Source organism: Octopus bimaculoides, chromosome 1 (genome assembly GCF_001194135.2).
Source record: "Octopus bimaculoides isolate UCB-OBI-ISO-001 chromosome 1, ASM119413v2, whole genome shotgun sequence".
NCBI lineage: Eukaryota > Metazoa > Mollusca > Cephalopoda > Octopoda > Octopodidae > Octopus > Octopus bimaculoides.
The window spans coordinates 173,256,466-173,272,068 of NC_068981.1; the positions used below are offsets into that span (position 1 = coordinate 173,256,466).

Below are 15,603 nucleotides of genomic sequence, written 5' to 3' on the forward strand. Positions count from 1 at the left end.
TTTAAAAATATATATATATATATATAAGAATGAGTATGAAATTTTGGTTTTGGCCTCTTGACACACTCCACTTAACTCTTCAACCTAATTGAAAATAAACTCTCACTTTGTGATTGATTGATTATTCAGAAGAATTTAAAATATTTGCTCCAATAATGCATATTTAAATAAGACCTCTCTCTCCTCCCACCAATATAAAAATAACCCTGGATCCTGTATGTGAAGTTTGACATCCCATAAGCTTTTAATACACTAAACACTTTTTTCTTGAATATGCACTGCTGAAATTGGAGTATGTTTAATATGTGTGTGCATCTTTTATGTCATCAAATATGGTATTGATATTTGCAGTACCTTCTAATTCAGTATAGGAAATAAATGCAACTGATCAAAACCATATAACTTTCACTTGTATTGACAACTGCCTTCCATTTCATATTGTGGTAGATTTGTCAGTGTTGCAAAATTGTTTTTATTTATTTATTTTTAATGTTTCTCTATTCATCTAAATCTACTAGCTCTTAATTGTTGAAGTAAAATGTCTCCTAAAGGGCTGGCACTCTAGACAGGAAGAATTGGGAAAATGCTTAGTGTTGGTCCTGGGAGAGAGGAACAATATGAATGATGAAAATAGGAAACATGAGTGTGATGGATGGGCTTTGGTAGAGGGGAGCATAATTAGCTTGATCTGAGAAGCAGAGGTCAAGTTTTGATAGAAAAGTCAGAAGGAAGAGACATCGAAACTTTGGGTTAAAGGTTGTTGTATATTGGTGAATGACTCATTTGGCTTTTGGAAAGGTGCAGCACTGTCCCAAATGTAAGATCAGTATTTTATTGTAGGTGTTTCATTTTACAGCAGTAGCTGTGAGACATGAAAATGACATCAAAAACATAAATAATAATACATTAATACAAATAACGATAGATTTACCATGAATTTTAATTGACATAATTTGCATGATCAAATTCTTTGTCTGTGTGTGTGTGTGTTTCAGTTGTCTTGACTGATGTTTTAGTACCTTTGAGAAAGGATATACTGGAAATTGCCTGCTCCAGTCACATCAGATTTTTGTAAAAACCTTTTTGTTATCCTATTTCTGTTAAAATTCATTGTCTTTATTTCACTTAATTTTGAAAATAATAAAATATTTAATAAAATAACTTTGCCATTATTAAACTGGTGTTTGGAAGCATAAATCAACATGAAATTTTGATGTAAAGTTTTAATTTAGACCACCTTGTACAGGAAGTTTGTATCATAGAAACCAAGGACAGTCTCAGGTGGGTTGGTATCAAAAGGGTTAAATTCAATCAATGTACAGTTGAGGTGCATTCAGTATCTTGTTTGCATGAAATATCTATTCAAAGCAGTTGTTATGAATGATTAAAATGAGATGATACTTTTTAACTTTCAGAGAGTAGTCTCCACTCTACTCAGTACCTCATCTTCAACAACTCCAGTAGCAAAACATCCAGCTCCATTACCATCACAGCCCACTCCCACCGTAACATCAACAGGTCTTAAAAGTCCACCACCCAAAGCAGGTCTTCGGATATCAAGGGTAGCACAAGGTAAGTTCTTATTTCTTTGATAATTAGTAAATCTACTCTCTTTTACTTGTTTCAGTCATTTGACTGCGGCCATGCTGGAGCACCACCTTTAGTCGAGGAAATCGACCCCAGGACTTATTCTTTGTAAGCCTAGTACTTATTCTATCGGTCTCTTTTTGCCGAACCGCTAAGTTACGGGGATGTAAACTCACCAGCATCGGTTCTCAAGCGATGTTGGGGGGACAACTACAGACACACAACATATACACACACACACATATATATATATATATACTAGCAGAAATACCCGGCTTTGCCCGGGTTAAAGAGAATAATGAAATCTAAAAACGCCGTCTAGACTACGCAACCCTCAACTGTTAGTAGCTACGATACCATATTTCTACATTAATAACTCTCCAATCCATGCCAGCATGGAACATAGACATTAAGTGGAATGCCAGTCTCTCATCTAGGAAGGCCTTGAAATCAATGTTACCAACTGGGGACTATGTGTGTCGTAGTGATAATAAAAAGACCCAAAGGAGGTCTGCAACGAAATAATTTTACTCAACACTTTGCAAGTGAATCAGTGGAGGCAAAGATGCGTCTCATTTACTTGACAATTTATGCACCACATTGCAGAAATCACAATGAAAGTATATCTGAAAGGGTAGTCTTACACTGTTGTACCGTTGAATTACAAATAATGCTCATCTGTTATGTTCGGGTTAAAATTTCATCAACATCAAAAATATATGAATTTCCATGGGAGTTATGGCCGTTATACATAGAATATAATTTCCAAATTTCATAAAGATCCGTTCAGTACATTTGACGTAGTTTTGGCTAAGAAAACAAATGACTAATGTGTGTGTTTATGTACATGTTTGTGTGTGATGGGTGTATATATGTATAGATATCTGTATGCATATATATATATATATATATATATGTATATATGCATATACGTGTACATATACATGTATATGTATACATATACATCTCTTTCTCTGAAAGTATCTGTCATTACAGTATCGAAATGTGATTGTTTCAGTTAGTGGAATAACGTGTACATATACATCTCTCTCTTTCTCTCTTTCTCTCTTATCACAGCCACTCCTACGCCTATAAATCTAGTCAGTATTTATTCATTTGAAGTCTTATTTTTCTGCTTTTTTTAGTCATTGATTTCTAGTTTCATAAGATAGTTTATTTGCTGCTATTTCATTTTTATTGTACTACTTCAGTAAAATCATTTAATGGGTTATTGAAAGCAACTGAAGTTAATTGTTTTTAATTCTTGGCTAAGATAGAAAAAAAAAGTTATTATTGGAAAAAGCACTGCAGTTTATCTTTTACTTGTTTCAGTCACTGGACTGCAGCTATGTTGGGATATACTGCCTTGAAGGGTTTAGTTGAACAAAAATAACCTCAGTACTTATTTTTTGTTTTTTTAGTCTAGTACTTATTCCATCAGTCTGTTTTGCGGAACTGCTATGGTACAGGGACATAAACAAAGCAACATTAGTTGTCAAGTGGTGGGGTAGGGGACAAGCACAACACACATGCACATAATGGGCTTCTTTCAGTTTCTGTTTATCAACTCTTCTCACAGGGCTTTGGTTGACCTAGGGCCATAGAAGACATGTAAGGCACAATGAGACTGAACTCAAGATCATATGGTTGGGAAGTAACTATGTGGTCTTACCCCCACAGCCACATTTCATGACTTTCTATTAAGTTAATTGTTATTAATTAGGTGTTTAAGGCAGCAAGCTAGCAGAATTGTTAGCACACTGGACGAAATGCTTAGTGGTATTTCCCCCATCGCTATGTTCTTAGTTCAAATTCCGCCAAGGTCGACTTTACCTTTCATCCTTTTCAGGTCGGTAAATTAAGTACCAGTTGAGTACTGGGGTAGATGTAATCGACTATCCACCTCTCCCAAATTTCAGGCCTATAATAGAAAGGGTTATTAATTAGAAGTTTTCACATTATATTAATTTGATGTTTTAAATTTGCATTCAGATACAACTTTTTTATTGTATAAAACTAATTTGGATGTTTATACTGAAATGTCATTTCTCTTGTTATTATTTTAGATTGATTTCTTAAATTTAAGTGGTATTTAAATTTTAAGCAGTCCTGTGGGACATGACTTGTTTTTGAAAATATTATATCTTATTTTAATTTTACTTTTTTTTTTTTCTTGTTTATTTAGGCATTGTATTATCTTGGAATATGGCTTTAAATGAAAATCATGCTGAAATTTCAAATTATCAACTCTATGCTTATCAAGAAGGAAGTGCTCCACCTAGCACTTCCTTATGGAAAAAGGTTTGTAAAAACAAGCTTTTAGAACTACTTTTTTCCCTAGTTAATTTATAAATCTTCAAGAAATAAAAGTATGATACTCCTTTGTTACACATTAAGGTTGTTTGCAATTATGTTGCTATTCCTGTAAACCCAAAATGTGCTTTAGGGTTAGGGTTAGGGTATTGTCTACAATAACAATACACACCCAAATTATGGTAAATTTTTATTGTATTTAGAAAGCAGTTTTATTGGCACATTCTGAAGAGGATATCTTCTGTACTTTGAACTTTGCTTTTGGTATTCTGTTTCTCTTCTCACACATTTCTGAGTTTCCACATACAATGGCAATCACTATAAGAGCCAATACATGCCAAGACACAGCACCTCTTTAAAAAAAAATTAATGTAATTTTTTTCCTTTTTTAACTTAACGAATGTTTTGCTTATTTCAGGTTGGAGACATTAAGGCTCTACCTCTTCCAATGGCTTGTACATTAACTCAATTCCATGAAGGAAACAAATATCATTTTGCTGTTCGAGCTGTAGACTCACATGGCCGTGTAGGGCCCTTCAGTGATCCTAGTACCATAAACCTTGGAGTTGGAAACAAATGAATTCTATAGAATTCTTGGAAAGACACACCAGTAACTACACCTTCAATTATGGACATGTTAATATTCTTTGTAATCCAGCATTTATTTGATGACATCTTAGTTACCATGAGTCAAATTCTTGAGTCCTAATAGTCTCTATTATTAACTCCAAGTTTTTGGCACCTAAAAAAAGTTGTGTGTGTTTGTTTCATTAAGGTCTTTTACAGACAAGGAGAAGTATCTATAAACAATTTGCTCTTCATTAGCTGTTCGCATCATTGTTAAGGATTTGACACTGTTTGCTTTATTATAGTTATCTATAAGTACGGGAAGGTGTCTTTAATTTAAAGAGATTTACAAAAATATTTTGTAGCTCACTTTACAATAAATTTTGATACATCTACATTGTATTTTAAATGTTAATAAAATACAATTTTAAACAAAATGCATTGATATAAAAATGTACCAAACAAAATTATCCAGAGAAAACTTTTTCAGTATTTTTTTTACTGTGTTATTTATTAATATATCTGTTAATGTAAATTGGTACAGATTATAAAATATTGAAGAAAGAAATGGAAATTATTTAATCTTCTTTTCATTTACAGTTAAACTTGAATAAAAGATATTTTCATTTCAAACTGGGTAAGACCATGGAACTAAAACTAGAAATATGAACTTAAACAAAAAAAAAAAAAAAAAAAAAAAAAAAATCACAATGATAATACTATTCTTAAGTCAAATTTACTAAAGTTAAGTATTAAAAATAGCAAGTGACTTTGAATAATGAAATATTTGTGTATCTCTATATAATTGTCTTTTTTCAATTAGGGGGTCTTAAATAATAATAAAAGTAGTGAATATTTTGCTTAATAGCCTTAATTTCACCTGTTAGATTTATTGAAATACATTAATATGATCAACTGGAAATTTGTCATCATTTCTGGATATATATAATACTTAAAATATTCTTGATTCTTTTATTAAAAAATTTTTTTTTAAAGCTAATGATGTTTTTAAACACTCCTTATGTATTAAGACATATATGCCTTTGTGTGTATGTTTTTCAACAAATACACATCTTTCACAAAGGTTGTTAAAGCATTCAAAAGTAAATTCTAAACATATTTAATTCAATTACTTAAAACAATGGTTATAATGAATCCAATTTAATCATAAAATATTCTTAATTTCAAACATCCCTCTTACCTGATAAACTCATCATATTCTTCTATGGGGCAGCAAAATATATAAAAATAACTCCTTTATTGATTAAAAAAAAAAACAAATTTTCTTCAAGCAGTCAAACAGAAATTGGAGTGTCTTTACATTTTTTTCTGTTCTTGGATATTTATTTTACATTTTTCAACTATTATTTTAATTACTTTACATAACTTTCCATTCTTTTACATTTCACTCGCTGGATTACAGCCAAGCTGGTTTTAATTGATTATATCAACTCCAATACTTATTATTTCAGTTTCCCAGTTATTTTATTGAGTGGTTAGGTTACCACATAAACATAATAATTTTTTTTTCTTTTTAACTGGTGATGTATTAAATATAAACACAGATGGGTGGGGACATAATCATGGATGTATATACTGGGCTTCTGTACAGTTTCTGCTGACTAAATTCCACTCAGTTTCGGTCAAAATGCAACTATAATAGAAGACACTGAAGATGCAGTACAGTGGGATCCTCGAAACACTTTGTTGCAAAGCAGACTTCTTAAGTATGCAGCTATTGCCTGAACCTATGTTTTAAAAATTAAAATATATTTTGTGTCTCTATCTACCATCATCCACACGATATTCATTCATCATATGTGACTGCAAAATATTAGATGACGCCATTTTTGTCACGGTTTTTTTAAGAGTTGATTGCTCTAGTGTCCATTCTTGGACATCAAGAACTGCTGATGGTAGAAAGTCCAAAATTTTATCAATGATTGTTGAACAAAAATATTTTTTTCTTTCTTGAAATGTTGTTTTTGTAGCAAACAATTTTAGATGTTAGGTGTGAGACCCAGCTCTGTTCCAAATCTCATTTGGTGGTCAAGACGAGTCATATGAGAAACAAAATCAGTTGCCAAAAAATAAACACACACTCTCTCTCTCTCTCAAAGTTCACAGATATGTAGCAATGCAGTTTCTTCCTGATATTGGAATCAGAATGGGATGAGGGTAAATACATTCAAATACTGAATAGAAAAAAATTTGTATGGTTTTCAGTCATTAAATGTTTTGTGAATGTGTCAAACAACTATTCTGATGATATATATGGAAAGTAATATACATAGCTATACTTATCCTCATTAGTTATTGCAGTTATACTTTCCAGAGAGATTTCCTTGTTTCTTCTACTTTTTCTCTTCCAGTATGCATGTTGATAAAGCCTCCTCTACATTTGATTGAAGGTTTTAAACATATTTCTTTCAGCTATTCTTCTACTCTTTATCTTTGATATTTTGTACTGAAAATCTCAAATTTAGACTCAACACTCCCAAACATATTTTTCCATTGATCAGCACTCCATCGTTTGTGTGTTCTGGCATATGTCATTTTTCTAGCTGCATAATCATGTAAACCTTTTACCAGGACTTTAGGCCGGATCTGAGGAGAGCTGGTAGCTAGATGTGTTTCTTAATCTCAAACTGATATAAGCTTCAGATACTTAGCTTGGATTTTGAGGTTCTCTTACCTCTAACTTTAGTTTCCTGGATTTACCTTTCCTGGTGATTTCTTGGATGGCATATTTTGAAACTACAACTTTCCTTCATATTTCAGGTTGCGTTATCCCATGTTCACACTGTCAAGATCTGGCCCCTCTCACTTACCCTATAATGTCATTCTAAAAATAAATAACTACATCATCAAAATCTCAAAGTTGAGAGATAATACATGATTGATTGAAAACAATGTTAATATATAGATATTACATTTGATACAGTAACCTGAAGGCTAAAGGGTTAAACATCTTCATGTTGTAGCAATTGTGTCTTTGTTTCAACAATCTCAAAAGGTAATTATAGTACCTTTTAAACCAGGTGTAGAAGTTCTCTTGAAACTGACGTTTATGTATTCTTTTGGGGGGAGGGGTCTGTATCCAAAAACACTGAGACTGCTAGGAGAATATGGCATTGGCAAGTATACAAAGTAATAGAAATTATCAGATGTGTAATATCCTTGATAGCCTACCCTTTGCCATTGATGAAGTGGTAGTTGCTGTTACATTAGATTTGTCTTTATAGAATTAAATGAAACAATATTATATCATATATGAAGTCAGCACATTACATATATATATATATATATAAAATAGTTCAATGTTGTTACATTTTATTTTCTAAGTTGATTAAAATACCAAATACCTACCTATTTGCACAGCAGTTTATGTATGTATGTATGTATATAATATTTATATGTATATGCATGTATTTTTCCTTATATACATATGTATATTTGTGTGTGTGTGCACATGTGCATATGTATGTGTATGTGTATATCCATGTGTTTGTGTGTGTTTCTACATTGATGTAGCATGCACAAATAATTAAGGGGTTGATTTTGCAATCAGGAGATCCTGGACCCAATCTCATCACAAGTCATCTTGGATAAGTGTCTTTTATTGTAACCTTGAATCAGTCCAGGCCTTGCAAATGAAATCAGGTGGACAGTAGTCTGGCAGATGGACTGTAACTATATTTCAAAGGTCCACTTTTATTACACTGATTCTGCCCCTTATGTTAAGAATATATGTTTCTGTTGAACAACTTACCACTCATTCATTATAGGAGCTGATAGAGATCTATTTACTAATGTATGTACATTAGGATACATGTCCCTCCAACAAAAAGAATTCCTCTTTTGACTGTATTCTGAGCCATTTATTTGGTACTGGCATGGTTTTGAGGATTTACTTTACCACACTGGTATGGTTTCTTTTTTAGACACTTAGGTGGCACTTGAACTCTGAACACAAAGAGCCAGAACCAATACTGTAATACATCTCACCTGACAATCTAACAATTCTCCCAGTCAACTTTCTTGGACAGTCATTCTATTTGTTGACTGTTTATATCCATTTATACTTGTGTGTGCATGTATATAAGAATAAAAGATTTTAATAATGTACAGAGTAGTTTATTAATAAACATAAAAATAAATATTTAGTCAGAAGTCTTGGAAGGTACCATTTTTTAGTTTTGTTGTATATAGATATAAAGGGTCTTTGAAAGATCTAAGGAAATAAATTGAAATACTGCTTAAATGTTTTTACCTTTTTTTTTTTTCTGGTTTTGTTGTCTAGCATTTGAATGTCCTTTCCCTGTCTCTTTTTTTTAATTCTAAACAAACCTTTAAAGTAAAAATATTTTTAAAAAAATCTGAAATAATACCAACTAAAGAATTTCATGACAGAGATTCATCTCAATAAATCAGAGAACATGTAAGATACAGATGTTAACACACACATACACACAAATGTAAAGGCTGAGCATATGGGAGTCATTGACAAGATATATTCCAAGTTCAACTCTAGGCCAAACCTTCAGTTCCTCCTCTTATTCATGCTTTGCTCTTGAGTTCTCTGATGTCTGGTGATTAGCTAACTTCTTGTTCCTATGAGTATAAGCAACTGTTCTGATTAATTTTCTGCCTTAGAAGCACTACTACTGCCAACAAATTTATTTAAGATCTGAATCAGATGTGAAATCATTTGTGACTTTCTCTGAGTATATGCAACTAAGAAATGGTCACATTTGCAATAATCTTAAAAGGTGTACACAAGAAATCTTGGTCCTATATGCCCACATATCATCATCATCATTATATATATATATAATTCTCCTTATGGTTCTCAAGCAGTTAGTTGTAGATTTGTATAAATTCTACACCCTGCTTGGTGATTTCTGGAATCATTATATTGCACTAGAATTAGCCCTCTCCAGAAACTTGGTTGCTGTTTGAATAGTTGCAAAACTTAGCAATAAGAAATATTTGGTCATATAGTGCTGCTGGGAAGGTTTCCTCAACTACATCTTTTTCACCTTTAATCAATGCATTCAGAAGACCTGGTTTATTTGTTCTATTTGTGATTTTTATTTACAGTGATGATATCAGGCCAGATACTTGGTTTAGAAACATTGATTGAATATGATAACTGCATGGTGACTTTGAAAACTTCTAACCTCTTACCAAGATATTCTTTATTAAATATTGTTTATTAGTTTGAGCTTTACACAGGCAAACCCTAAGATCCATACCCTTCTCCCAAGGTCAAGCTTATCTTTATCATGTAACTTCTCTAAAGACAGACAATATGAAAATGTTTCATGTTTCCAACTATATTAAAAATCCAACTACTTTTTTGTCTTCTGTTTCCAAATGATTGGTTTGTTGAGATTACTAGTTTGTGTACTCCACATAGAGCGTGAATGAAGAAATCTACCTTCTTGGGTGTTGCTCTGAATGATCCTGATGGCATCTTCTTTGTTATACATCAGGGGACTGTTTTCAGGAGTGTTCCACTTAGGTAACATAGGGGTGGACTCCCAAACACAAGGCAACAAAACAAAATAGTTAAAAAGATTTAAGCAACATTTCATTTCACTTCCTTTGGAAAACTGTTAAACATTTTTGTACCTGCAAACAGATAAACTAAGAAATAATCTTTTGTACTCTAGGCACAAGGCCCGAAATTTTGGGGAAGGGGGCCAGTTGATTAGATTGATCCCAGTACACAACTGGCACTTCATTTATCGACCCTGAAAGGATAAAAAACAAAGTCGACCTTGGCAGAATTTGAATTCAGAACGTAAAGACAGATAAAAAAATGCTAAGCATTTCTGTCAGCTCACCACCTTACATGAATTAAAAAATTAATACCAGAGTACCATTTGAGTACTGAGGTTGCTCCTTCAAAATTTCAGGCCTTGTGCCTATGGTAGAGAGGATTGTTTATATATAAACCTTATGTAGCAACAAAAGAAGTAGATCTCAATATCATTGAAAATAGAGGGCTAAATTTATTAAATGATGGATGTGGAACACATTCAGGATTCAGTTTCTGTGTAACAACTCAGTGAGCTGCACTTCATCAGCATGCATTCGGCTTGCAATAACCAGTGAAATGTAGCATTCATCAAGTTGTACAGAAACTCAGAAGCCTGAATGTAAGTGTTCCATACCTGTGTTATTTAAAAAATATATATTCACACATATCTGGTTTTATATATCTTCTTTTCATTTGATTATCTCCTTATGAATATACTGATATATTAAAATTGTCCCATTATGAGTGGGAATTTTCTAAACAACAAAACATGTATATGGCCTTCCTCATTCTAAACAGTTGAAACTGTATTACTGTCCATTGTCAAATGAAATATCATTTTCATATACATCTGCTTTTATGTATATATATATAAATTAGTTTTTTTTTTATCCTATGATATATTGTTGGAACAACTGGGAGTGAACATGAAACTGAAAAGATTTTTTTAAAGATATTAATGAAGAATATGACATGAAAATAATATTGCTATTTTTAGAGATTTCTATTCATTGATCCTAAGTTATATAATCCTATACTGATCCTACATGAAACAATAAAATATTGGCCTTATAACTTACTTTTTACTTTTACTTTATTTTTACTTCAAAGTGAGTTTCACTTATATGGTTGCACTTTGTAGAGACAATAACTGTTCATAGCTAAATTAGTTTTTCTAGCTCTGAAGGGGAAACCTAGGCTTTGATAAGTAGTTACAGTTTACTTGTAACACTGAAAGGTCATCAGAGATTGAAGTCTAGTATTTGTGGTGGCTTTATGATTAATTAAATTGTGTTGTATGAAGCTGCACAAATGAATTTGCTGACATTGTGAAGCTGTTGTGTGTCCCCATCTCATGATATAAAGATTGTTTGATTTTATAAAGGGAACCCATGCCTGTGTGGAAAACTAATGTTAAAGGATGATGATGATGAGTAAATGGTAAAGTGATGAATGTGAGGCTTAGATTTGTTTCAATTCAGGTAGAATCTTTCTGCATAAAATATTCTTCTTCTACAAGCAATTATTTCTGAATGATTTATTAATACTTTTTCATATCAAGATAATTCTAAATTAGGCAGATATACGTAATTTGACATCAGGGGCCTTTGTTCTTTTGATAAATCTACCACATTAACAGAATAAGTACTGAAATCAACTTTATTGACCACACTCTTATGGTCATGTCCCAGAATGACTTGGCTGCAGTCCATTGGCCAAAACAAGAATTTTATATTATGTGTTAAACATTGTAGTACAATCTTAAATTGTGACACAGTGAGTGTCTAATATCAAGATGTCTAATTTTAGTATTTATTTGAGGCTATAAGCGTCATATTACTGTAAGTTTATCATCTATATAAGTTCCTTCATCTTTTTATCACTTCTCTCAGTCTGTTAGTAATTTTTAGAATACCTGATTTGAAAAATCTCTGGATTTTGATTTAAATATATATATATATTTAATTAATTTTCTATATCTTACCTTCTGGCCATACTTTGTGTAAATGATTTTGCAAAGATCTAAATAACTGGAGGTCTGACTGAAAGGGGTCTTTTGTTTTATGGGAACACTTTATGAAATGGTTATGTATCAATGAATGCTACTAATATTTTTAGATTTGACGAAAAGCAGGTTTCAACAAGTACAAACTCCTAATCAGACAGAACTATCTATACAACGTGACACTGATTAATTGAGATTATCTCTACAATTACTAAACAGAAACTCCCTTCAGGGAGTGATATTCAAAATCTAGTAATAAGCAAGATAGACCCAACAAGTTCAATTAATTGGGATTTTTGAAAAATATTAACGATGCAGATGGGAGTGGATCTAGTCTTTAAGGCCAATAGGTAAAAGCAAGGGACAGGTTTCAGTCTTACTCAATATTCCATGCAAACCATTCTGTTCAGTTGGCAAGACTAAAAGTACTCAAATATAGACGGAGGCTTGGCAGTGTAGTAAGAAGTTTGCTTCCCAAATACATGGTTCCAGGTTCAGTCCCACTGTGTGGTACCTAGGGCAAGTGTCTTCTACTGAAGAGTGGATTTGGTAGACGGAAACTGAAAGAAGTCAATTGAATATATGTATATGTGTTTATATATATATATGGATGGATGTATATATATAAACTTACAGTTAACAAAAATCTGGATGCATGGTGTTCAGTTACATAGGACAAACACAAAAGGGCCTTAATTCTTCATCAGTTATCAGCCAAAATACTAATACCCAGTTTCATGCCTTTAATGATAAGACTGAGAACTTCGTATATCGGCGGCACCTGCAAAACTTGCAGAGAATAAGAGCTCAAGTAAACAAAACAATACAGGTTGGACATATGAAAAGTAAACAAATGTAATTTGAAACAATAGAAAAAGACAGAATAAATATAGCCTTTTGGCCAAACACGAGTATGGTGGCGTTGTGGTGCGAAACCTTGGATTACTCTATATAAAATTTTGTTGTAATAATTACTGCTCTATTTTTTTATAGTATCCTTCTTTCTGATATGTTTTTTTTTTTATCAACCAATTATATATATATTGGGTCATTCCATAAATAATGTGGTTTTTTATACTTCTTTTATTTTTCAAAATTAAGATAAACTTCTTTTTTAATCTTATATATTCTCTTCATTTTCTACAATGCTCTTCCATCTATCTGGTAGACTTGCAAGGCCCCTCTTCCAAAATTCACTTGTCTGTGACAAAAAAATACTCCTCCAGTACTGTTCTGACTTCATCTACACGATTCATATTTTTTCTGTTCAAATTATTTTGAAGACTGCGGAATAGATGATAATCAGATGAGGCAATGACGGGTGGGGCATCGTTTCCTATTCAAACTGCTCCGATCTTTGGAATGTCATCCTCACTATATGTGGCCAAGCATTGTATTAAAACCAAAGATGGTCGCTTTTCTGCTAGTGTTAACTTATGCCGCTCAAGCTGCTTGCAGTAGATCTCCTTTGTTATTGTTTGATTAGGGTTTAAAAGTTCAAAGTGAACTAAACCTTTCATATCTCACCAAACAGATAACAACACTTTATGTGGGTGAAAACCTTCTTTAGCCTGGGGTGCCAGTGTTTCTCCTTTCCCTACCCACAGTCTTTGGCACTTGACATTTTTATAGAGAACTCATTTCTCGTCACCAGTCACTATTCAGTCCAAAAAAGGTTAATTTGCAAGACGTTACAGCAAAGAAGAGCACACTTTCACTCTATGCATGTGATTAGACTCGGAAAGTTTGTGAGGAACCCACTGACCTAATTTGCTGACTTTTCTGATGGCATGCAGGTGTCAATGAAAGGTTGAATGACCAAATCTCAGATTCTCTGCTAGTTCCTCAACAGCTATGATGGGATTTTGTTCCACCAGAGTTTGCAGGACGTCCTCGTTGAGCTCTACAGATCTTCCAGGATGAGGTTTGTCTTCTAGTCTGGCTTGGAATTTCTGGGACTATCGTTGACGCTGGTTTACACTTATTGTCTGATCCCCATACACCGCATTAATATTCCTTGCACTTTCGGTTATGTTGTTGTCTTTATTGAACTCATAAAGCAAAATATATCAAATATGCTCCTTTGTCACTTCCATTATAGCTTCGTAAAAATAACTGTTAAAATCGAACTGCACTAAGAATAAGCACAAGGTAAAATTACTACCTGCTTTTATAGCAAGTTGATACAGGTAGTTTATCCCGTCCCCTTCCTACTTTTAGTTCATGCAATTGAAAAAAACCGCATTATTTATGGCATAACCCAGTATGTGTGCGTGCGTGTCTTCGTGTCTATGTTTTTGTTATGAATATCTGCAATACAGCTGAGTTAAAATACCTCAAGAGAGCGTTCTTCATAGTAAATAGTAAATACAAATATGGTAGCAGCTAACCGATGTAAATTTCGTTGAACTGAAATTGTCGGTGCAGGTAAGTTTAGTGAAAATCTGATGACGGAATTTGTATTGTTTGCTGTCATCGTCGTATACCCACTGCAGTGATTAATTCTGCCCATTCAAGGTGTCTTTACTCGTTATATGACCAGCGTGTTACTTGAATGACATCTCTTAATTTTATCAGGTCGGGTCTTTTAGATTATAAAATTTCTTTTTCGGTTCCAGGTCAGCCTCATCAAGCCAAAAGGATTCCAACCAAAAACCTCCATCATTTTAAGCAATCTATGCCATTGTTTAATGTATTCTTTTTAAAGAAGGTAAGGTGTGAATTCATGGAGATTTGACTACTATTTCTAGCAGACCTAGCAACTATGTGCTCTCAAGTTGGCTCGTTCATGACAATGAAGACATTCGTGTCATCGACTTCCGGTTTACTGTCATAGCAACGAGGGTTCAGAGGTTTGATACAAAGAAACTCCAGCATGGAACTCGTTGTCGGCGATCTCGAAGCTATTCGTCGGAGTAAGATTGTAACGGAACACTATCCAAAAGTCGTTCCACACGAGAAACCATTAAATACTCAGGTCAGATTGTAGATACTGTTTCTTGCTTGAGTTACATAGAATCAAGATTTTAGTTTAGTTCAGGCATACCTCAACTTAATTGGTTCCATGATCCATGACATGCGACTCAACTAAAAAAAACTCAATAAACAATATTTAAAAAAAAGCATTAAAAAGAAATCATTAGCTCATATCTGTTTTTATAAGTGGTTTATACATATTTTATATTTTCACATGTATTTTATTTGGTTTCCACTAAAGTATTGGTTTTTAGGCGTTTTGTTTTATAAATATGTTCACCGAAACGTTAAAGTCGGATAAATCGACGGTATCGACTGAAGTTAAAGTTTATTTTCCTATTAATTTCTTCAAAAAAAAACAAAAAAAAACGTAAGTCGAAAAATACGTGGTGTTCTTTCGTTAACCTACGTAACTTGAAACTATGTAAGTTGAGGTTATGCTTGTAATATAATTTAATAGATTAAGGGCGCACATGGCAGAGATGTAAACGGAACCCGCCCCCACTTTTTTTTTTTACGGAATCCCGCGTTTTAGGCTAGGGAGATTCCGATTCTGAAAAAAAATTTTCAAAATTTCAATCCCCCCTCCCCTCATTTCTTCCGGATT

The 15,603-nt window shown here is 32.9% G+C and overlaps 1 protein-coding gene across 10 annotated transcripts in view; it reads left to right on the top strand.

Moving 5' to 3' along the window:
• LOC106867666 (activating transcription factor 7-interacting protein 1) overlaps positions 1-12,931 on the top strand; it is a 101,001-nt gene extending 88,070 nt beyond the window's left edge. For all 10 annotated transcript variants that reach the window (XM_052972728.1, XM_052972717.1, XM_052972700.1 and 7 more), the window contains 3 exons: positions 1,416-1,572; positions 3,773-3,888; positions 4,319-12,931. In XM_052972728.1, the coding sequence (XP_052828688.1) occupies positions 1,416-1,572; positions 3,773-3,888; positions 4,319-4,480 (435 nt within the window). In that variant the 3' untranslated portion in view covers positions 4,481-12,931. The remainder of the gene's footprint in view (positions 1-1,415; positions 1,573-3,772; positions 3,889-4,318) is intronic.
• The last annotated feature ends 2,672 nt before the right edge of the window (positions 12,932-15,603 follow it).